General features: G+C 44.2%; 1 protein-coding gene and 2 non-coding genes across 3 annotated transcripts in view; all 3 read left to right on the forward strand.

Moving 5' to 3' along the window:
* The window catches only part of EIF3A (eukaryotic translation initiation factor 3 subunit A), a 35,821-nt gene that overhangs the window by 9,199 nt on the left and 3,285 nt on the right, over positions 1 to 23,337 (forward strand). Inside the window, exons 7-20 of the mRNA XM_073595783.1 lie at positions 1,604 to 1,775; positions 3,347 to 3,451; positions 3,536 to 3,634; positions 4,895 to 5,011; positions 5,255 to 5,440; positions 7,391 to 7,738; positions 8,117 to 8,221; positions 8,330 to 8,443; positions 8,743 to 8,865; positions 10,278 to 10,431; positions 13,947 to 14,128; positions 16,592 to 16,668; positions 16,758 to 17,881; positions 21,253 to 21,388. Coding sequence (XP_073451884.1) covers positions 1,604 to 1,775; positions 3,347 to 3,451; positions 3,536 to 3,634; positions 4,895 to 5,011; positions 5,255 to 5,440; positions 7,391 to 7,738; positions 8,117 to 8,221; positions 8,330 to 8,443; positions 8,743 to 8,865; positions 10,278 to 10,431; positions 13,947 to 14,128; positions 16,592 to 16,668; positions 16,758 to 17,881; positions 21,253 to 21,388 — 3,042 coding nt within the window. The remainder of the gene's footprint in view (positions 1 to 1,603; positions 1,776 to 3,346; positions 3,452 to 3,535; positions 3,635 to 4,894; positions 5,012 to 5,254; positions 5,441 to 7,390; positions 7,739 to 8,116; positions 8,222 to 8,329; positions 8,444 to 8,742; positions 8,866 to 10,277; positions 10,432 to 13,946; positions 14,129 to 16,591; positions 16,669 to 16,757; positions 17,882 to 21,252; positions 21,389 to 23,337) is intronic.
* On the forward strand, positions 5,056 to 5,184 carry LOC141106999 (small nucleolar RNA SNORA19). Its single transcript, XR_012235766.1, has one exon. It is a non-coding gene; the product is annotated as a small nucleolar RNA SNORA19 (small nucleolar RNA).
* On the forward strand, positions 8,472 to 8,590 carry LOC141107000 (small nucleolar RNA SNORA54). The gene has a single exon (XR_012235767.1). It is a non-coding gene; the product is annotated as a small nucleolar RNA SNORA54 (small nucleolar RNA).

Genomic DNA, 23,337 nt, shown 5'->3' on the forward strand with positions numbered 1-23,337 from the left:
TCAAGAGTCTGTCATCTCATCAGTCTATAAAACCTTTAAAAAAAAAGGTTTTCCGATATTTCTTGGGCGCCCAGTCTTGACGTTTCAATTTATCTTGTTCAGTGGTGGTCGGGTTCCAGCCTTTTTAACCTTGGCCATGTCTCTGAACACCTTGTACTTCTGGGCACTCCAGGTAGATTACAGTTCTGGAATATGACTGCACTGGAGCATAATGGATTCTTGAAAGCTTCACGCTTTGATACTTCTCAAATCTTTAGCAGTTAATTTTTTTTTTTTCCTCAGCATGTTTTTTGCGACTCTGTAGACTATTTGCGTCAAAAAGTTTGGTACTTTACTGTGATCATGCCCCAATATCTTAGCAATTTTAAGATCTGCATCCCTCTGAAAAACTTTGCAATTTTTGACTTTTCAGAGTCAGTTAATTCTTTTTTTTTTTTTTTTTTTTTGCCCATTTTGCCTGAGGAAAAGAAGCCACCTACTCATTATGCACACCTTGATATAGGGCAGTGATGGCGAACCTTGGCACCCCAGATGTTTTGGAACTACATGTCCCATGATGCTCATGCACTCTGCAGTGTACATGAGCACCATGGCAAATGTTGTTCCAAAACATCTGGGGTGCCAAGGTTCACCATCACTGATATAGGGTGTTGGTATACTTGGGCCACACCCTCCCGCATTACACAAATACACATCACATGATATGCTTAAAGGGGTTGTAAAGTTATTTATTTTTTTTTTAAATAACAAACATGTTATACTTACCTTCACTGTGCAGCTCGTTCTGCACAGAGTGGCCCCGAACCTGCTCTTCTGGGGTTACTCGGCGGCTGTTTCAGCTCCTCCCCGCAAGCATTTACCACCTTCATGCGAGCTCCCTCGCACGGTGGTGAGTGCTTGCGGGCGCGCTCCCGTGATACAGCCGGCGGCTATAGCCGCTCGCTGTATCACTCGGCCCCGCCCCCCGTCGCGCAGCGTCATCGGATGTGATTGACAGCAGCGCGAGCCAATGGCTGCGCTGCTTTCAATCCATCCACTGCAGCCAATCAGCGACCAGGCTGAGCTGCAATGAAGCTGACGAGGACGAGCAGCGAAGATTCGAGGCGTCAGGTAAGTAAAACGGGGGGGCTGGGGGCGGCGGTACTGTCAAAAGTTTTTTCACCTTAATGCATAGAATGCATTAAGGTGAAAACATTTTTACCTTTACAACCCCTTTAAATCCAATAAGCATTCAAGTTTATACAGCTTGGCCAATATGCATAAAAATGATAATTTGGTCAAAATACTCGCCTAATTGTGCACACAGTGTATGTCAAAGCAAGAAAGTGAGGCTAACAGAATATAAAACATGTTTTAGGGCGGTAATAACACTTCAATCATGAAAAGTGGCTGTACATTTCCTGTGCCAATCTTTCTCTTCTCTGGTCCCTCTGGGTTTTACCATATTTTTTTTTTTTTGTTCTATCGTCTTTCTGTTCTTCCATCTTTTTGAGCTTTTTCTTCTCCTCCCTTTATGCTACCATGTTCTCATTAGTCCTCTTCTACTCCTATTCCAACATCTTCATTCAGTGCTGCAACTTACCTCTTCTGTTCTGTCTTTTAGGATGTCCACCAGAGTCCTACTGGCCACGCTTTCCATTCCCATAACCCCGGAGCGCACTGATATTGCCCGCCTTCTGGACATGGATGGCATTATTGTGGAGAAGCAGAGACGCTTGGCCACTTTGCTGGGGCTGACATCACCACCCACTCGAGTTGGCCTTATTAATGACATGGTGAGCTGCTTGAGGGCCCATAGAGAGGGTTTGCTTTCATCTTGTTTGCAATTAGATGCGCGTTTTGCAGGCTGCAGTATCAGCTTATTCTGGAAAGCTCCATTTTAGATATTTAAAGTGTTACTAAAGTCGAATTTATTTTTAGGTAAAATAACAAACATGTTATACTCACCTGCTCTTTGCAGTGGTATTGCACAGAGCAGCCCCCGATACTACTCTTCTCGGGTCCCCCGGCAGAGATCCTGGCTCCTCTTCTTCTTTGTGTATCCCCATAGCAAGCTGCTTGCTATGGAGGCACACATTGTCCTGAGCTGTGTTTATGGAGCCATGTTCCATAGATTTACACAGCCGTAAATAGCCCCACACTTCCTCACTGCATTTTGATTGGCTGCTGCTCAAGTGCTGTGTGAAGAAAGAAGGGAGAAGAGATGCAGCTGTGCAAAACGCTGGATCTATTCTCCCCTCTCTTCCTTTTCATACAGGGATAGGGGAGGGTAGCGAAATGGAAAACATTTTTTTACCTTAATGCAAGGAATGCTTTAGTATCACTTTTGGTCTCGGTTCCGACATGCAATGCGGGAACCAGTGCGATTCCTGTGCGCTTCCCGCATCACATCTAACTCGCGGGCAGTTCACACCTCTCTCTGGGAACAGCTGCGGGTGTCAATAGAAAGTTAATGACACCCCAAATTGGTTTGCAGAACGCAGTGCGAACTGTGGACTTGGATCGCATTGGTGTTAACACCCGTGCAACCCGATTCCAGTGCGGACCATAAAAAGGGCCCTGCACCATTTTGATGCGATTTCAGCCATCATGTGGCTGAATTTGCATCGCACAGACATCGCTTGTGATGTGCATAGCAATGTGGTACTAATCACATGCGATGTCTGGCATCGCATGTGTGTGAACCCAGCCTAAGGATAAGTTCACCTTCGGGATAATGTTACATGTTCCACCTGTTTTTAGGGTGAAACATCTTCCCGTTCCTGCAGCCGATCCCCCACATTCCCTTTGACAGCAGGCCGGGGATCCTCTCCCCGCACCTGGTGTCACCGCCCACACTCCTCATTATTGATTCACAGATCCCTGTGAAACAAAGAACTACAAGTACCAACGGCCTTTGCAAGTGTTGGCTTGTAGTTTTCAATGAACTACCATGGTGCTGTTGAGCATTCGAGTTTGAGTTCTTCTGTCTTTGTGAAACTGCCTGTAAGGGCAGACAGCTTACACTGACAGTCTAGGAGTCCTACATGGCACTGCTGATTGCAATGCTTTCCAGACTCCTACAAAAAAAAAAAAAAAAAGTTAATGCACATTTTTTTTTTACCTGCAAACAAAGTGCATTTATTTATTTTATTTTTTTTAATTGAACTTATCCTTTAATGACTTGTATTGAGGATAGTGTTTGGGATCTTGGTAATGTGTAGTCTGTATTCAGATTGGCAGCAGAGTCCGTACAGAGCCGTGTCAGTGGCACCTCTGTTTGAATTATGGACCTGGAAACAGGTTGATTTTGTTCTCAGGTTTGGAGAGAATGTTGATCATTGGTCTGATGGCTTTTTTGTCTTAGGTCCGGTTTAATGCGCTCCAGCATGTGGTTCCGGAGGTGAAGGAGCTTTACAACTGGCTGGAAGTGGATTTTCACCCCCTAAAGCTTTGTGCCCGCGTCACTAAGGTAAAGACGTCTGAACGTGTTTGTCTTATGTTTCTGGCTGTGTTTTTCTCTATATACTGACTGTTCACTTCTATCCATAAACAGGTCCTAGACTGGGTGAGGGAACAGGCCGAGAAGGAGCCAGAACTTCAGCAGTACGTTCTACAGCTACAAAACAACACCATCCTTCGTCTGCTGCAGCAGGTAGTGTAGCCTTCCTCAACCTTTTAAAGCAATTTGTTCAATCTGGGGGAAAAAAATAAAAGTTAAGTCAGCAGCTACAAATACTGTAGCTGCTGACTTTTTTTTACATTAAAGGACACCTAACAGTCCAGGGATTTGGTGCCGCCCTCACTAGCTTTCGAGATCCTACCGTCAATGTCCTAACTCTGGGCAGCTGGATATGCTGCTTTTGGCCTTTACAGTCACCTGCACGTTGTGAATGATCCCGCAATCTTCTGGGACCTGTGACGTGTCCCAGAAGTATGTGGGGTGGGAGGGGGTGGAGAACCTCCACTTAGATTGTCAAGGAGATTTCCCTTGCTCGAGAAACAAAAGAAAAAGACATGCCAAATATGGGAGGGGGGTTAATATGGTTTTAGCGGCTCAATGTTTTTTACCTTCATGCATTCTATGCATGAAGGTAAAAACCCCCTCTGTGCAGCAGCCCCCCAATACTTACCTGAGCGCCATCACGATCCAGCGATGTGCCTGGCAGCCTCTATTTTCCAGGGACTCTCACTTCTTATTGGCTGAGGCAGCAGCGGGAGCCATTGGCAATGAGAGAAGAGGGGTCAGGGGCGAGCTGCGGCTCTGTGTGTGAATGGAGATGCAGGACAGCGTTTCAGGAGTGAGTCTGCTTGGTTGCCCCCAGAGCAAACTGCTTGCTCTGGGGGCACTGCAGGAAGGAGGTGCCAGGAGCGCTGGCACGGGACCCGAGAAGAGGAGGATCCAGGCTACTCTGTGCAAAACCAACTGCACAGAGCAGGTGAGTATGACATGCTTGTTATTTAAAAAAAAAATAAACCTTCATCACTTTAAAGCAGAGCTTTCCCTTTTTGGGTGAGGTTCCGCTTTCACATGGAGGAATCCACATAATGCCTAAAAGGGGAGCCCTGCTAATGACTATCTACAGCTAATAGTACATTAGACTGTTAGTCAGTGGGCAGAGTGCTGCTGGCTTTGGTGGCCACTGGGAAGAATGTTCTCCTTATTTATAGCTAAAAGGATCATTGGGAGTTAGTTGTTATACATCTTGGAGTCAAATTGTTCAAGAACCCCCTAGCTAGCTCTGGCAGAAATCTAGGGTTCCACAGAACCTTGATTGGGAAAGAAGATTAAGCTATCGTTTTGTATCCAACTGATATCTGCACTTCTGTATAAATTGTACAGCCGGGAGCATCTCTAGCTTTAGTTTTACCCGCTCCTGGGGGTCACAACTAATGACTTACTTTCCATTTACAGGTGGCTCAGATATATCAGAGCATCGAGTTCTCACGCCTTGCCACACTGGTCCCTTTCGTTGATGCCTTTATGCTGGAAAGAGCCATTGTTGATGCCGCTCGTCACTGTGATCTTCAGGTGAGCCTCCAGCATATTGTCCTCTGTTTGCGGTGGTGGTTTCCAGGCACATCTCATTGGCGCATTTGGTGTACCCAGCTGAGTGCCGCTATTTCTGGTGTGCCAGATGAATGTGAAGGTTAATTAGCAGTGCAACTGGCTGTAGTTGCAATGCCAGTCCCCTTCCTACATGACTGACCTTCGGCCCCCCTGTCGGCCTTTGCCATACATGATGTTCTCTCTATTCACTGTTTCTCTCCACAGGTCCGGATAGATCATTCATCGCGTACGCTGAGCTTTGGCTCAGACCTAAATTACTCTGCGCGGGAGGACGCCCCGGTGGGACCTTACCTGCAGAACATGCCCTCTGAACATATTCGGAACCAACTGACGGCCATGTCCACTGTGTTATCCAAGGCGGTGTCTGCCATTAAGCCTGCCCATATCGTGGTGAGTGCATATTCTAGACCTGGTATTGGCTTTCTCACTTCCTTGTTGAGCATCAATATTCCTGGTGGGCTGAAGGAGGCTAATTCGTGGTAGGACTTGCTCCAGTTTCATGCAAGTTTCCTTAATTCTGGTTTGGTACTGTCCCTGAAGCTGGTGAGCCACTTTAAACTAGGTCTGGGAGCTCACAGTTTAGAGCACATTGTATAAAAGTCTGCAGCTGACAATAGGGTTTTGAAAGGCTGCATTCTAATGCCCCGTACACACATTCGGATTTTCCGACGGAAAATGTGTGATAGGACCTTGTTGTCGGAAATTCCGACCGTGTGTAGGCTCCATCACACATTTTCCATCAGATTTTCTGACACACAAAGTTTGAGAGCTTGCTATAAAATTTTCCGACAACAAAATCCGTTGTCGGAAATTCCGATCGTGTGTACACAAATCCGACGCACAAAGTGCCACGCATGCTCAGAATAAATAAAGAGATGAAAGCTATTGGCTACTGTCCCGTTTATAGTCCCGACGAACGTGTTTTACGTCACCGCGTTTAGAATGACAACTCCGACAACTTTGTGTGACCGTGTGTATGTAAGACAAGTTTGAGCCAACATCCGTCAGAAAAAAATCCTAGGATTTTGTTGTTGGAATGTCCGATCAATGTCCGACCGTGTGTACGGGGCATTATAGCTGCTGATTGGTAGTTCTCCACTAAAAAGTCAGGTCTGTCGTTTTTTTTATTTATTTTTTTGGAGCTGCCTATACTTACAGCCTTCTGAAAATGCCAGTTGCCTGGCTGCCTTCAGTAGTAGGACATTGAGCTGGGGCAATCATGTAGCTATTGAAGTCAGAGGAGTGATAAAGCTCTGCATATACAGTCCAAGGTAGTGGTTTATGAAGCTTTGAAAGCTGCATGATAAACCAGGTAGTCCTTTTTTGCAGCCTTCATTTGTCTTTTTATTTTTGTTTATGAATTTAGCTTTATTTTATTTTTAGTTTTTTGTGTAATCCTAAGTTTACATGGGAAAGCGGGGGATATTGGTTCATTAGATATGGCAACCAGACTTAGTGGTGCTGCGCAGTGATTGTGCTTTTACTGTTCCTTATTGTAATCCTTTTTCGGGTCTGAACAGCCAAAAAATCACCTTTAGAACATATAGGAGGTTGATTTACTAAAGGCAAATATACTGTGCACTGCAAGTGCAGTTGCTTTAGATCTGAGAGAAAGCTCTGATGATTTCTATCATCCAATCGTGTGCAAGCAAAAATGCTGTTTGTGTTTTTTTTTTTTTTTGTTTTTTTTTTTTTCCATGCATGTGATTGGGTATTCTTTGAAAAATGAAGCTTGCACGGTATATATGCCTTTAGTGAATCAACCCATTCTTATCAATAAGCACAGGATAATTTTGTGTTTTTTCCTTGGCGTACAGATTGCCGTTGGAGGCATTAACACATCTTTACAACATATATAGTAAAATATGGAACAGTAGTAAACAAATTTGAGTCACTTAAAAAAATGACAAACGGTAAGCATTACAAAATATGCTGAAACTAGGCTACAGATCCCCTTTATTGGGGTGATGGTCCATCCCATGAAACAGATGGGGCATGCTGAAAGCAGAATCCTCATTCCCTTATTACTTTACTAGGCCTCTGACAACCATTCAGACCTTATATTTTCTTCTCTGGGAAAAGGAAACAAGGAACTGCATTAGTTGCTATGGGTAACAGCTAGTGCAACATCCCGAGTCAGCCCAGTATGTCATTCCTTATCTGTATGGGGGCTTATGGTGGGATCTGATGCTCAGTGTGTCATCCCTCCACTGTATAGGAGAGGGTGCTGTTGATGGGAACTGATGCCCAGTGTGTCATTCTTCCACTGTAAGAGGGCTTGTGGGGGTATCTTATGCACAGGAGTCTACTCATTACTCTGTCAATCTTTTCTCTATTTAGCAAGAAAAGGAAGAGCAGCAGCAGTTGGCCATAACCGCTTTCCTGAAGAACTCAAGAAAGGAACACCAACGTATCCTGGCCCGTCGGCAGACTATCGAAGAGCGCAAGGAGCGCCTGGAGAATCTAAATATCCAGAGAGAGAAAGAGGAGCTAGAGCTGAAAGAGGCTGAATTGCAGAAAGTGCGCAAGGCGGAGGAGGAGAGACTGCGTCTAGAGGCCAAAGAGCGCGAAAAGGAACGAATCCTGCAGGAACACGAGCTGATCAAGAAGAAGACGGTGCGTGAGCGACTTGAGCAGATCAAGAAGACGGAACTGGGAGCCAAAGCTTTCAAAGACATTGATATCGAGGTAAGAGCGAAGCTGCATGCAGTGCCCTAAGGTGGAGCAAGAGGTAAGAGGAAGCCCCTGGAGTGCCCTAAGGTGGAGCAGGCATAGTTTTCTATTGAATATGTGTGATCTTTGTGATGGGAAATTGCTGCGTAATGAAGGAAAAGTGTTGCGTTGGTTGCAAGGGATGAGATGATGAAGGGGATAGCAAGGCAGGGACTTGTGTATATATAAAGGTGAGTGGGATGGAAGTCAAGGCCACAGAAAAGGTGGGGTGTCTGGAATTGTTGGGGTCACATGGTGGATATATTACATTTTAGTCTGGTTTGTATTGTGTTTGAGTCTGACAAGTTGTCTAATATCCGTGGTATTGCCCCCTTCTGCTTTGCTAATCTACAGAACCTGGAGGAGCTGGATCCAGACTTTATTATGGCCAAACAAGTGGAGCAGCTAGAGAAGGAGAAGAGAGAACTACAGGAGCGCCTGAAGAACCAAGAAAAGAAGGTTGGAGTGCATCTTTGCTTTCTTTGGTTTGAGTGCATCTTTACTTGCGGTATTTGTGGATTCAACTGTCTAAACCACTCTTCTTTCTAAACCGTCTTCTTTCTTTAGATCGACCATTTTGAGAGAGCCAAACGGCTGGAAGAAATTCCTCTCATTAAGAAGGCCTATGAGGAGCAGAGGATCAACGACATGGAGTTGTGGGAGCAACAGGAAACGGAACGAGTAAGATGCGTTCAAGTAGATTCTCACCGTGCACTGTTCGTAATCGGTCATCACCGCCATTGATGATCGGTTCCATTCCGGTGCCACATTAACCCTCAAAGATCAGGCAGATTAGCTTTGGTTAATCTGTGTCTTTGGGGAACAGTTTACCGTCTTGTTTTGAACTTTCTCTATAAATTTGGCCCTACAGGACAAAAATGAGAAAGTGACCATCTGATGATGCTGGATGCACGGAGGCGGGGGAGGGGGTGGTCCTAATATCTTAAATCCCTTTGTTTAATTGAAGCTTTTGTCCATAGATTAAGAATCTGTTGCTGGAGCGGGAGAAGGCAGTGGAGCACAAGAATAGGTTGTCCAGGATGTTGGAAGACCGAGATCTCTTTGTGTCAAAACTCAAGGCAGCCCGTGTCTCGGTGTATGAGGTAATCCACTGTGTTCATTTGTAGATTGATAGCAGCAGGTTTTATATGTGAAAAAAGTATAAATGATAGCTGGTGCTTTGCGGGGAAAAAAAAACAAAACAGTTGCTAGCACTAAAGGTAAAATATGTCCAAACCAAGGCCTGATCCAAGACCAAAGAAAAAAATAAAAAGTGCAGCCCACGTGTTTTCTTGGAGCAGTGTCAGGGTGGGCTCACAATATTCAGTATTAAAAAATTACGGGACGCAATGTTTTGGAAAGAAATCAGTAAATCATTGCATTGGGGATCGTGTCCCGTTTATTTTATATATATATATATATATATATATATATATATATATATATAAGGGTTGCACCAAAATACTAGTATGGATACCGAGTATTTGCACAAGTATTGGTATTCCTGCAAATGCACCCATACCTGAAACTGATACTTTCAGACTTGGTTCTTTGAGCTGTTAGTGGATCTCCCCTGTGTTAAAGAAGTCCAGTAATTGATCAAAAAAAAAAAAAAAAAAGCAGCCGGCAATGTTTATTAACAACATTGCTCAGCTGCTGAAATGCTAAAATTAAAAGAAACATTGTTTCTTTTTGTATCTTTCTGTTTCTTCATCTGCAGATCAAAGGGATGAACAAATGTTCCTCATAAATAAACACTGAAAACTTTTTTTTTTTGTTTGCTTTGTTAGTGAATATTTTTACACATATATAAACTTATATTTACACATTTCACATTGAAAAAGCGCAAAATTTAAAAAAAAAATCAATTTAATTTGTAAATAACTTTTCAATGCTTTGTACCATTGCTGACAGCTGAAGTGAAAACAGTTGCGATTGGTATCGGCGAGTACTAAAAAAAAAGTATCGGTGCATCCCTAAAATATAGAATATATATTTTAGAGAGATATAGAGAGATTTTGTGTGTGTGTGTATATATATATGTGTGTATATATTACACACATTATGAAATGATATAAGTTTTGGTGAATATATATATATATATATATATATATATTCACCAAAACTTATATCATAAAGTGATGTAAATTAAAAATGTTTATATATAAGTGTCACTCTTGACCAGTGATGGTCTAGAAGTCTCTCTGGACCACGCCAAAGCTTTTTCTCTATAGCAGGTTTTATATGCTCTCTGGACTGCTTTTTATCTGTGGCAGGTTCAGTTCTGGCTGAAAACATTGGACTGGCTTTTATTCTGGATACACAAATGTTTTATGTATAGCCTAATACATTGGTGGCATTACAGTTTTACAGTTTACTTTTCTTCAACCATGGTTGGGCCTGTGTTGTATTTTCAGAAGCAAAGAGGGGGAAACATCTGATTGCTCATGATGTACTCTTGGGGGTGATCTAAATTGTGTAAATTTACATTCTGTTCTAATTATTACAATCTCAGGAGAAGCTCAAACAGTTCCAGGATCGACTAGATGAGGAAAGAAAAGCTCGCTTGGAGGAGCGCAAAAGGCAGCGCAAGGAAGAGAGACGTGCCGCCTATTACAGAAACAAGGAGGAAGAGGAGCAAATGAAGCAAGAAGAAGCGATGAAGAAAGGTATGTCTAACCATAACCCTCAATGCATTTGGATGGCGATTGTTGATCCTGTAATACATGACCAAATTAGCATGTAGTCCTGGTACAGAGCTTCAATTGTTCAGCTACTTCTAAACATTACAAATTAAACCAAAGATTTTCCCAGCGCAATTTACTGACCAGCCTGCAACCAACCGAATTGATCTAACAGTATGTGTTAAAAACAGGGGTTTAGTTGCACACATTTGCAAATAAATGCATAAGCTGCAGAGCCGCTCCAAGGCATCCTGTTACCTGAAGTCACTGCCTCTGACTTTTAAGAGTCTCCACAGTGGGAGCACATGCATTCAACTTTGGAGACTCTTAAAAATCATAGGTATGGGGTGCCTTGTGGGGGGGGGGGGGGGTGTCTGCAGCTCCTGAAGGTTTAATGGAACCCACCGTGAAGGGTGAAGATTGGGTCTGTTGGTTTACCACAGAAAACCCTGCGGTGGGAAAGGTCAGTGGAGTTTCCTAAGAAATGTTTAAAATGTTCTTATGAATGTCTCCTTTGATTTAGTAAATGCTGTCATGCTTATGTGTCACCACTGGGGGCTGTATTGAGCACTCACCGTCTCATGCTTCTCAGAGAGCTCACGCTGTGTCTTGAAAGCTGCAGATGTTTCTTCCTCCGGCCAAACAGCAGACCTCCGGTAAGTCTGGGGGGGTTCCCTCTCTCCACCAGACACCCCCCTGTGCTGGTTTTATTCCCCTCTTCAGTGGGGAAAGAGCGCTGAAGATTTGAAAAAAAAAAAAAACGGCGAGAACGGTACGCCGCTCGGCGGCTTCCAGACCCCCCCTCACCATTTCTGCTTCCCTTCCTTGATCTCATAGGATCAGGAGCCCGCGCTCGCACGGGAAAAAGCTATTTTTAAAAAAGAGGGGAAGGGCCGTAGGTGATGCGGGGTGCCTTTTAAAAACATGCTTTCCCGCGCTGGACGTTGGAGGATGCCAGCACTGCGCTAAGCCCCATGACGCGGGGCTTAGCGCGGCGTTTGTGTCGTCCAAAGTTCAGCGCGGGAAGGTATGTTTTTAAAAGGCTCCATGTGTGCTGTTGCAAGCTGCGGAGGGACACAAGAGCAAAGGTAAAACAGATGTTTTGTTTGCATATAAGACTTTGGTGACACAGGCATTTATTTGACACATTTACTACTGCATCAGGCTGAGCATTAATAGCAGTGACAGAGCGGGACTGTTGCTCAGGCAGTAGATGCATTCTTTCTGATAGTACCTCTGCTTTGTGCATCAGGCTATGCTCAGAAGGGGGGGTGAAAAACACCTCAATAAGGACTCTAGAAAGACTTTTACAAGTCACACGGAAGCCTAGATCCATCCCAGTAAAGATGGCATCCTCCCCTGCAGGAGGGGCAAGTGTTGCAGCTCTTGAAAACTGCAGCCCCTGTGTATATTACTAAGGAGGTTTTTTCTTCAACCATTTATGTTTGAAGCAAAAGATTGATCGCATCCCAGAGTGGGACTAAGCGTAGCAGGTCCCTATCTATTGCTCCGGACCCTGTTACTGAGGAACATGGAGCAAGAGATGACGAAGAGGCTAATGTCTCCTCTTCCGAAGAACCTGATACAGAAGTGTCAGGTTCGCAGGAAAGGTTGTTGGTACAGTCTCTCACTGAATTGGTCCGCTCCACATTTTTACTGCCAGTAACGCAGTCAGTGAATGAGCCCACTTCTGGTTTGGGTTCACTAAAGCCTCCCCACTCTGATTCATGTTTTTCCTATCCATTCTTGGCTAAGGAAGCTAATGTATTCTGAGTGGAAGCACCCAGATAAACTGTTTTTTCCTCCGAAAAAGATTCAATGCTTTATCCTATGGAGGAAGAGTTTTTTATAATGGGGAATTCCAGCAATTGATGCTGCTATATTCTCTGTAAACATGACTTGTCCAGTAGACAATACTCATGCTAAAGGATCCAACAGATAAGAAGTTGGAGTTCCTTTTTAAAAAAAAAAAAAAACTATATTTCGCTCGCAGGTTCAGTCAGTGCTAGCAGCAATCTGAGTATCTTAGTCCTTATAGGACCAGTTTGTAGAGGTACTCAAAGTTATTCCTGATCAGCGGGCCCAGGATTTGGCAGGTATATCAGAAGCGTTGTGTTTTACAGTAGATGCCATGAAAGATTCTATTCTCCAGGCCTCACGGCCTGATGCATGTGCATAGAATCCTATGGTTGAAAAATTGGTCAGCCGAAGCGCCATGCAAAAAGCTCTTGGCTAGTTTCCCTTTTTATGGTGAACGGTTATTTGGAGTCGATCTGGATAAGTATATCCAAAGAATTTCTAATGGGAAAAGTTCCCTTTTCAATATCTTCTGCAAGAAGAATATCAGAGTGGGCTGCTCTTTCTTGTAAAGAGCCATATTGGTTTCTGCATAAGGATGAGGTTGTATTTCAGCCTCATGCTGAATTCCTACCGAAGGTAGTATCTAGTTTTCATTTAAACCAGGATATTGTTCTGCTTTCATTTTTTTTTTTTTTTTCCCAGAACCTAATTTCTGTGGAAGAAAGGTCACTACATTCTCTTGATGTGGTGAGATCGGTAAAGGTCTATTGAAAGTGACCGCTCAGATTCATAAAACAGATGTTTTGTTTGTGTTGCCAGACGGTGCTAAAAGAGGACAGGTAGCATCGAAATCTACCATTTCTAAATGGATTTGTCAAGTGATTGTTCAAGCTTATGGTTTAAAGAGGAAAAAATCTCCTTTTCATATTAAAGCGCACTCCACCAGGGCTGTTAGTGCTTCTTGGGCAGTGCATCACCAGGCCTCCATGGCTCAGATCTGCAGTCCATACATTTACCAGATTCAAGTAGATGTAAAAGGTCATGAGGGTATCGCCTTTGGGCGAAGTGTACTGCAGGCTGCAGTATAAATCCTCTATTCTCTTGGTGCCCTACTTTTGATGTGTCTCCCTCCCTTCAGTTGGCATTGCTCTGGGACATCCCGCATAGTAACTACTATGGCTCTGTGTCCCATGATGTACGATAAGAAAATAGGATTTTTAGAACAGCTTACCTGTAAAATCCTTTTCTTTTGAAGTACATCACGGGACACAGAGGTCCCGCACCTCTTTCTGGTATAGACGTGTATTGCTTTGCTACAAAACTGAGGTTCTCCCACCAGTGGGAGGGGTTATATAGAGAGTGCACTTTTTAATTTAGGGTGTGCCAGTGTCCATCACCTGAAGGTGGCCTATAACCCACATAGTAATTACTATGGCTCTGTGTCCCGTGATGTACTTCAAAGAAAGGGATTTTATAGATAAGCTGTTCTAAAAATCCTATTTTTTAACGCATACTGTTGGGTCAGTTCGGTTGGTTGCAGGCTGGTCAGTAAGTTGAGCTTGAAAATCCTTTGGTTTTACTTGACATGCGTTTGCTATTCCAGTGCTCCTTTCTGTTAAGGCCATTTTTTGTACTTCTAAACATTAGCCAATTTATCTCGCTGTGTGTCATATCTTACCTGCCCATTTTTTTTTTTTCAGAGCGAGAGGAAAGAGACCGGGCTGAGAATGAAAAGAGAGAAGCCGAGCAACAGGAATATCAAGAACGCGTTAGAAAACTAGAGGAACAAGAACGCAAGAAACGGCAAAGAGAACTAGAGATTGAAGAACGAGAGCGTCGTCGAGAGGAGGAACGACGTGGGGGTGATGACTCCTTTAGAAAGGTTTGTTTTTGTATTACAGGTGGTTTAATACATTACCATGCAAAAGATACTGTGCTACCCTGTTTGATATCACCAATCTGCTATCCCCAGTTCTTTTAAAGGCCCTATTGTCCCTGTAATGCTGTACATTGTTACTTCTCTGCTTTTTTTTTTTTTTTTTTTCCACCATAAAAGCAATTTTATGGTGGAATTTCATCAGGAGCCACCGGTCACGGCACGGGCGTTCCTTCAGAGTGCATGCGCCGATGACGTCATCAGCACAGTAAATATCTCTTAAACGGCGCATATTTAGGAGATATTTACTGTACCTATAGGTAAGCCTTATTCTAGGCTTACCTATAGTTGCATATTACACAGGAAGGTTTACAACCTCTTTAACCACTTAAGGACCGAGCCTCTTTCTGAGATTTGTTGTTTAAAAACTGTTTTTTTTTTGCTAGAAAATTAAGAACCCCCAAACATTAAACATTTTTTTTTCTAACACCCTAGAGCAGTGATGGCTAACCTTGTCACCCCAGATGTTTTGGAACTACATTTCCCATGATGCTCATGCACTCTGCAGTGTGGTGGAGCATCATGGGAAATGTAGTTCCAAAACATCTGGGGTGCCAAGGTTGGCCATCACTGCCCTAGAGTATAGAATGGCGGTCGTTGCAATACTTTGTCACACCGTATTTGTGCAGCGGTCTTACAAGAGCACTTTTAAAAAAAAAAAAATACACTTTTTTGAATAAAAAAATAAGACCATAGTAAAGTTAGCCCAATTTTTTTTTTTTTTTTATATTGTGAAAGATAATGTTACACTGACTAAATTGATACCCAACATGTCACGATTTAAAATTGCGCTCACTCGTGGAATGGCGACAAACTTTTACCCTTAAAAATCTCCATAGGCGACGTTAAAAAAATTCTTCAGGTTGCATGATTTAAGTTACAGAGGAGGTCTAGGGCTAGAATTATTGTTCTCGCTCTACCAATCACAGTAATACCTCACATGTGTGGTTTGAACACCGTTTTCATATGTGGGCGCTACTCGCATATGAGTTCACTTCTGCACGCAAGCTCGTCGGGACGGGGCTTACTTAAAAAAAATTTTTTTCACTTTATTTATTTTATTTTTAATTTTTACACTGTTATTTGGATAAAAAAAGTTACATTTATTCCTATTACAAGGAACGTATACATCCCTTGTAATAGAAAAAAGCATGACAGGACCTCTTAACTATGAGATCTGGGGTCAAAAAGACCTCAGATCTCATCCTAATCCTAACCACCAGGACCCGGTGAAAGAATCTCCTATGCAGATCTCCTATGCAGCTGAGATAAGGAGTGTGAACTTATCCAGGGGAGATTGTGCAGACTGGCCTGGGCATTGTAACAAGTGTATAGGTGGACAGACTGCTGCCTCGAACTAATGTAGTGTGCTGTGCAGCTGTCCTGGGCTCTCCTGTTACTCCCTGCCTTCTCCTCCTACCTGTACGTCGGTCCGTGCATGTGGTAGTGTGGGCGTGCGCACTCCGGCAGACTCTACCGCAATTGCGGTAAAGAGGCAGAACGGGGATCTGCCTATGTAAACAAGACGGATCCCCGTTCTGACAGGGGACAATACCGGAATCTGCTGTTCCTAGTGATCAGGCACAGTGATATCAGTGTTGTCCCAGTAAGCCCATCCCCCACACAACGCGCACAGGGAACACAGTTAACCTACTGTTAACCCCTTCCCTACCAGTGTCATTTATACATTGATCAGTGCATTTTTTTTTTTGCTGTAATGGCACTGGTCCCCAAAAAGTGTCACTTGGGGTCAGATTTGTCCGCCGCAGTGTCGCAGTCCCGCTAAAAATCATAGATGACTGCCATTACCAGTAAAAACAATAAAAAAAAAAAAAAAAAGTCCCTAAATCTATCCCCTATTTTGTAGACGCTTTAACTTTTGCAAAACCAATCAATATACGCTTATTGCGTTATTTTTGGTAAAAAAAAAAAAAATGTAGAATACATATTGGCCTAGACCAGTGATGGCCAACCTTGGCACCTCAGATGTTTTGGAACTACATTTCCCATGATGCTCTGCACTGCAGAGTCCATGAGCATCATAGGAAATGTAGTTCCAAAACATCTGGGTTGCCAAGGTTCGCCATCACTGGCCTAGACTGATGAATAAATTTGTAAAAAAAAAAAAAAAAATTTCCAAAATTGTCGCTTTTTTTTTTTTTTTTTTGTTTTAAAGCGTATTGTATCGCAAAAAAATGGCCTGGTCATTAAGGGGGTAAATCCTTCGGGGGCTGAAGTGGTTAAAGTCTGCAGGCCAAGTTCTTGTCTCCTCTCACCTATTTTGCCTCATGGTTGTGCTCTGTGTGATCTGTGATTGCCGGATACGGGACTGCATCTTGTGCTGCTTGTTTTGCGTTTGGTTTTTCAATGTGAGTACAAATTCATTCTCCACTTTGTCACCGTTCACAGGAATCACGCTGGGGTGATAGAGAGGAAAGCGGCTGGAGACGTGGAGATGTTGCAGATGAACCGAAAGTACCTGACAGGTAATTGGAAAGTTAATAAACTTTGGGTTCAGTTATCTTGATTTTATTTCAAAAATAATTTGTACAAAAATAATCCAATATTGTTCCAGGGATTGGCGTCGGGCAGGACAAGATCTTGAAAAGCCAGGCAAAAAAGAGCCTGAAGATATTCCAGATGAAGGTCCACGTGTTAGAAAGGAAGCAGAGCCCCTCGTAGATGAAGATGATCGCACACCTGTTCGTCGAGGCCTGGCGGAAGATAGAGGCCCCAAACGTGATTTAGATGAGGAGAAGACATCATGGCGCGGTGCAGAAGAGGATCGTGGACCTAAAAGGGGATTTGAGGAGGACAGAGGGCCCAAGAAAAGCTTTGAGGACGACAAGGGCCCTAGGAGAGGCTTTGAGGAGGATAAAGGCCCAAGGAGAGGATTTGACGATGAACGTGGCCCCAGAAGAGGCTTTGATGAAGATAGGGGTCCACGGAGAGGATTTGATGATGATGATAAGGGTCCTAGAAGAGGCTTTGACGACGACCGAGCACCCCGCAGAGGCTTTGATGACGACCGAGCACCCCGCAGAGGCTTTGATGACGACCGAGCACCCCGCAGGGGCTTTGACGACGACCGAGCACCCCGCAGAGGCTTTGACGACGACCGAGCACCCCGCAGGGGCTTTGACGATGACCGAGCACCCCGCAGAGGTTTTGACGACGACCGAGCACCCCGCAGAGGTTTTGACGACGACCGAGCACCCCGCAGAGGTTTTGACGATGACAGGGTACTCCGCAGAGGTTTTGATGATGACCGGGCACCCCGCAGAGGTTTTGACGATGACAGGCCCCCCCGTAGAGGTTTTGATGATGACAGGCCCCCCCGCAGAGGTTTTGAAGATGACAGGCCACCCCGCAGAGGTTTTGACGATGACAGGGCACCCCGCAGAGGTTTTGACGATGACAGGGCACCCCGCAGAGGTTTTGACGATGACAGGGCACCCCGCAGAGGTTTTGACGATGACAGGGCACCCCGCAGAGGTTTTGACGATGATCGCACTCCCAGAAGGGGTTTGGAAGATGACCGTGGCCCTAAAAGAGGCTTTGATGATGACCGTGGGTCTTGGAGAAGTGCTGAAGATGACAGGGGGCCCAAGCTTGGAGGTGACGATGACAGAGGACCAAGGCGTGGCGGTGATGATGAAGGACCATCTGCCTGGAAGCCTGTTAGTTCCAGTCGACCAGGTAAGCTGTAAACCCGTGTTGCATTATTAAAGTTTGCCAATATGATTTTCCTTTGTTCATCCTATAGAATTGGCAATGCATCTTTGGCTAGACAATTGTGTTCTCTGGAGGTCTGGTTTATGAGGACCACAATGGATGCTCAGGTGAATGAGCGATTCCTCACCATGGGTGGAGGTGGAGATGAAGTTTGAAAATAAAAAATGTAAATGTGTAAAAATTCTTTTAGTACAATAGTGACATTTTGCTTGTTGCTTTTCTGTAAAAATAATTCAGAATGTTTGAATAATGCTCAAAAAAACCCCAAAAAACCTTGTGATCCTTTCTGGTCGGGATAGCGGTGATGTTTATGTCCTTATCTTGGAATGTATGCACAGGGCGGTATTTTACTTCTTTGGTCAACTATCGTTGTATTACATTTTATTGCTGAAAACGCATATACTGTACACTTAAACTCCCTCCCAGGTTTGGTTCACCAAAGGGATCCCAGTCAGCCCTTCTAGAAATTGTACTGGCGTCAGTTGGGATTCCGGCTGTCCATCTGATGTTCATGTTCTGGCCTCAACACCGAGTAAAGCCTCGTGCACGCGATCGGATTTTCCGCAAAGCGTCAGACTTTTGGCCGAAGGGCGCGTGCCATGAACTGGTCTTGCATACAAACGGCACACAATTGTCACCCAACAAACACGAACGTAGTGACGTACTACGAGGACTTTCAGCTCTTGAGCGCCACCCTTTGGGCACCTTCTGCTAATGTTGTGTTTTGGTGAGCATTGATTCCGATCATGCGCGTTTGTACTTTGGACTTTTGTGTGACGGACTTGTGTACACACGATAGGACAATCTGACAACAGACTGTTCTCCGCCGAAAATTTATTAGCCTGTCATCCAACGTGGCTGAAAGTTGGCCGACAATTGTCTGAAGGAGCGTACTAACGGTCAGATTTAAGGCAAACCGCCTGCCATCACACAATTCCCGGACGAAAATCAGATCGTGTGTACGAGGCTTTTAGTGACCCAGGACAAGTATGCAGCCTTTGACGTCAGAACTGATATGGATTTTTTTTTTTTTTTTTTTGGTCAGGGATTTGGATCAGCAGAATACCCTGGCAGTAAGACGTTTCAGAGCCAGATAGCAGCATCCTACATATTTTTTCTTAGCCCAGGATATCTTCTGTAGGCTTGGCAACTTTGTCCTTAAAGCAGTATGAGACAAGTCAGTTGTGAATTATATAGCGGCCTTAAAGTTACGATTCTGGTTAAAATGAGAATCCCATCACATCCCCCCCCCCCCCCCCCCCCCCCCCCCCAAATGGTTTTCTTTTAGTGGTATTTGATCACCTGTGCGGTTTTCATTTTTTGCGCTATAAACAAAAAAGAGCAATTTAGAAAAAACTTTTTTTTAAACTTTTTGCTATAATATCCCCAAATGTAACAAACAAATTTCTTCATCAGTTTAGGGCGATATGTATTCTTCTACATATTTTTGTTAAAAAAATCGCAATAAGCGTATATTGATTGGTTTACGCAAAAGTTATAGCGTCTACAAACTATATGAAAGATTTATGGCATTTTTATTTTATTTTTTACTAGTAATGGCGATGATCTGCGATTTTTTTTTTTTTTTTTTTTTTTTTTTTTTTTTTTTTTTTTTTTTTGCGGTATTGCTGACAGATCGGACACTTTTGACACATTTTTAGGACCATTGACATTTATACAGCTATCGGTGCTATAAATATGCACTGATTACTGTGTAAATGTTACTGGCAGGGAAGGGGTTAACACAAGGGGGCGATCAAGGGGTTAAATGTGTGTTCCCTCAGCGTGTTCTAACTGTGTGGGGATGTGACTTACTAGGTGAGGAGACATATCGTTGTTCCTACTTAGTAGGAACAAACGACATGTCTCTCCTGCCCTGACAGCACAGGGATTTGTGTGTTTTACATTCACAAATCCCTGCGCCGGCACTCTCGTGTGTGCGATCGAGCCCGCCGGCCACACAGTTTTGGGTCCCCCGCGGGGCAGCAGCCACTAAGGGGAAGGACGGATCCATACGGGATTTTGCCCAGGAGAGCCTTTGTGCCGCAGTATATCTGCGTTAGCCAGTCGGGAACCGGTTAAAGTGATTTGTAAAACAACCCATTCAGTTTGAAATGGAAATGAAAGGCAAAACATTTTTGTATAGATATAAAAAAACATAAATAACTTTTTTTTTTTTTTCTTATTTTTAATAACTGATCATGTTTCCTCTGTTCTTAGCTGCATAAGGGGTGGGGGCTGCTAGGGGAAGGAGAAAGAGCAGCACACTGAGCTTCTCAGTGAATGACTGTGTCGTGGGGGGGGTGTCAAGACAAGTCTGATCATTGGAGAGTACACTGATTTCCTAGCATAGCCAGAGAACTGACCACAGTGTGCTGTCCTGCTTGGTGTGGTCAGTTATAATAGGAAAGCAGAGGGACAGGCAGGAAAACCCATGGATTTCACATAAAGGAAGCAATGCAAAGAGAACAGGATACTTTCTCATAGAAGTACATGGTACAGCAGGCACATATCAGGAATATGAGGTGTTGGGTAGAGCTGCACGATTAATCGTATATAAGATCGCGATTTCGATTCACCCCCCCCCGCGCGATCTGCAAGCTGGATTAGCTCGATTTTCCGGATCTCCCAGTCGGGGGCACGGAACCAGCGTGGAACGCAAATGGCGCTGATATCGGAACTGACGTCAGCAACTGGAACTGACGTCAGTCAGCATAGTGCCGGCCTGGACTGCGCAAGCGCAATCAACACGCCGCTCGTTCCCAATGCCCGGGCTGGTTATTTAATACAGCAAGGGGCGGATACTTTTCTCAAAGGGGCAGATGTATATATGGTTATAAAGACAGCAAGGGGCGGATGCTTTTCTCAAAGGGGCGGATGTATGGTTAACTATACATCCGCCCCTTTGAGAAAAGCATCCGCCCCTTTGAGAAAAGCATCCGCCCCTTGCTGTAATAAATGAATAACAAGCCCCGAGCATCGGGAGCGAGCGGTGTGTTGATTGCGCATGCGCCGTCTACAGCTGATTTTTCTCTTTTAAATTTAACCATTTTAAAGAATCGTGAGAGAATCGTGATCTGTATTCTAAGCAAAAGAATCGCGATTCTCATTTTTCCTAGTATCGTGCAGCTCTAGTGTTGGGGTAACAAACGCTTTAAATTATCCTCTTCAGGGTTGGTTGAATATTGTGTTTATACATTTGTTAGAGCGAATTTATAACCTAAGGCATTCAATAACCAGTACTGAGGTGGAAAAGCCCACTTTGGGGACTTGAGATGTCGCACCTTAGGAGTTCTTGGCAAATGATACATTTTTGTTAAACTATCTTATTTTAGGTGGCTGGAGGGAGCGTGAGAAAGCTCGGGAAGACAGTTGGGGCCCTCCGCGGGAATCAAAGGCTTCTGAAGATAAGGAATGGTCCAGAGGTGATACCAACCCGGACTCTGAACGAGAAAAGGTCCCCCCGATCAGGTGAGTTGGTTGGTTGTAATTTTGGAGAGTCGCAAGAAATACACATGTATGTGTTTGTTATTGGCTTTAGGATTAGGATGCATCTGGAGGGTTTATTCAAGGAAAGGTGTACTTCTTTTTAGTTCTGTTTCATATGTTTTTTTCAAAATTTTTAAACTTATAACATATCCTAATGTTACAATGTTTGTCAGAACTACAGAGGAAAGAGATTTGGGGGTACTTTTCGACATTTGAAAAATGAGCGAACAGTGTGACCAGTCAGTGGAGAAAATTGAATAGAAATCTAGGTTGCATCACTAGAGGGATCACCAGCAGGGGGAATGAGGTCTTGATACCTCTATATAGACCTTTAGTTGGACCTCATTTTAGAATGCTGTGTCCAGTTCTGGAGACTTCACTAGATAAAGGATTTGGGTATACAAAGAGGGTCTGAGGGATAAAATATGAGGAAAGTCTTCAGGAGAGTCCAGGAGGAACTTCAAGTGGAGTTCCACCCTAAAGTGGAACTTCCTCTTTAAGGACTCCTGACCCCCTCATATGCCACATTTGACGTGTCATTTTTTTTTTGGTGGGGGGGACAGGTACCCAGCTCCCACTTCTGTTCATGGCAGCCCGAGCGAAGTTCTCCTCTCCCCCTCCCTACCTGCAATCTTCTGGGACACGTCACAAGTCCCAGAAGATTGCCCGGCCATTCAGAACGCACAGTGCACACATGGCTGTGAATCTGGATGCCTACACTTGCAATGCCGGCACCAAGGAGAGGAGAAGGAGACACAAGGCTTTGGGCGTCCCCATCGCTGGACCGTGGGACAGGCAAGTGTGTGTTTATGAAAAGTCAGCAGCTACACTTTTTGTAGCTGCTGACTTTTCATAAACACAGAAATAGTTGGAACTCTGATTTCAGAAACCTTGGCGGAAAGAATGGAAAGGGGAGACATGTCTTCCAGGATAGGTTGACCTTTCAGAGCATCTTACACCCATAATTTGGGTGTAACGTGCCCCAGACCTGCCCCCCACAACCCCAATTCCCCCCTCTCCCTGTGACAGCAAGCAAGGGTTCTTCTCCCCGCACCCACTGTCACAGTTTGACAATAGTGCGGACATGCAGCGCTCTAACCACATGGCCACGTCATTTACAGCAATCTGTGAATGAGAAAACTACCGTAAGTATCGTCGGCCATTGCAGCTGACGGCTTGTAGTGCAGGGCACTAATGAGCGCACCCAGTTCATTTACAAGCCCTGCAGTTTGTAAACAGTCATCCAGTATTGGAGGTATGGGCTGAGAGCTGAAGGACTTGTCTGCAGGATCCTGGCCTGATTCACAGATGCAATGCTTTGCCGGCTGCTGCGGGGGAAAAAATAATAAAAGCATGTTTTTTTTTTTCCCTGCAAAAATATGTGCATTTATTATTATTTCCCCAAAAATCCTGTCCTTTTTAGGGGCTTCTTCAAATGTGGGGTGTGTGTGTGTGTGTAAAGCCAGGTGGATGAGCAGCAGCTTATACCACCTCCCTTAACACGAATATACAGCTGTAAACATGATGCGGCAAAAGGTAAACAGCATGTCGTTTTTCGGCAGTCAGTTCTGCTACTCAATGTGACTAATGCAGTTCTATGGGGCTGCGCTGAAACCACATCGCATACAATGCACACAATTGCAGTGCAGTAGTACGGCATTGCATGCAGTTGTGGTGCAGCCCCAAAGACATGCGTTTGTCACATTCACCGGTGGTAATGCCAGTCGAATGCAATGTTTAGTTTTGCCCGCACTGTTTCTGTGAGTAGCTGGTTGTCGATCAACCGCCTAGTTTTAATGCCTCCTGGCTGCTCATGTGAACAAGGCCTTCAAGTATCTACCCAAGAACAAAATGTAATATAGCTTACCAATCCTTAAAGGAGAAGTACAGCCAAAGCTCATTGGGCTGTACTTCTCCCGTGAATCACAGGA

This window comes from Aquarana catesbeiana, linkage group LG08 (genome assembly GCF_042186555.1).
Source record: "Aquarana catesbeiana isolate 2022-GZ linkage group LG08, ASM4218655v1, whole genome shotgun sequence".
NCBI lineage: Eukaryota > Metazoa > Chordata > Amphibia > Anura > Ranidae > Aquarana > Aquarana catesbeiana.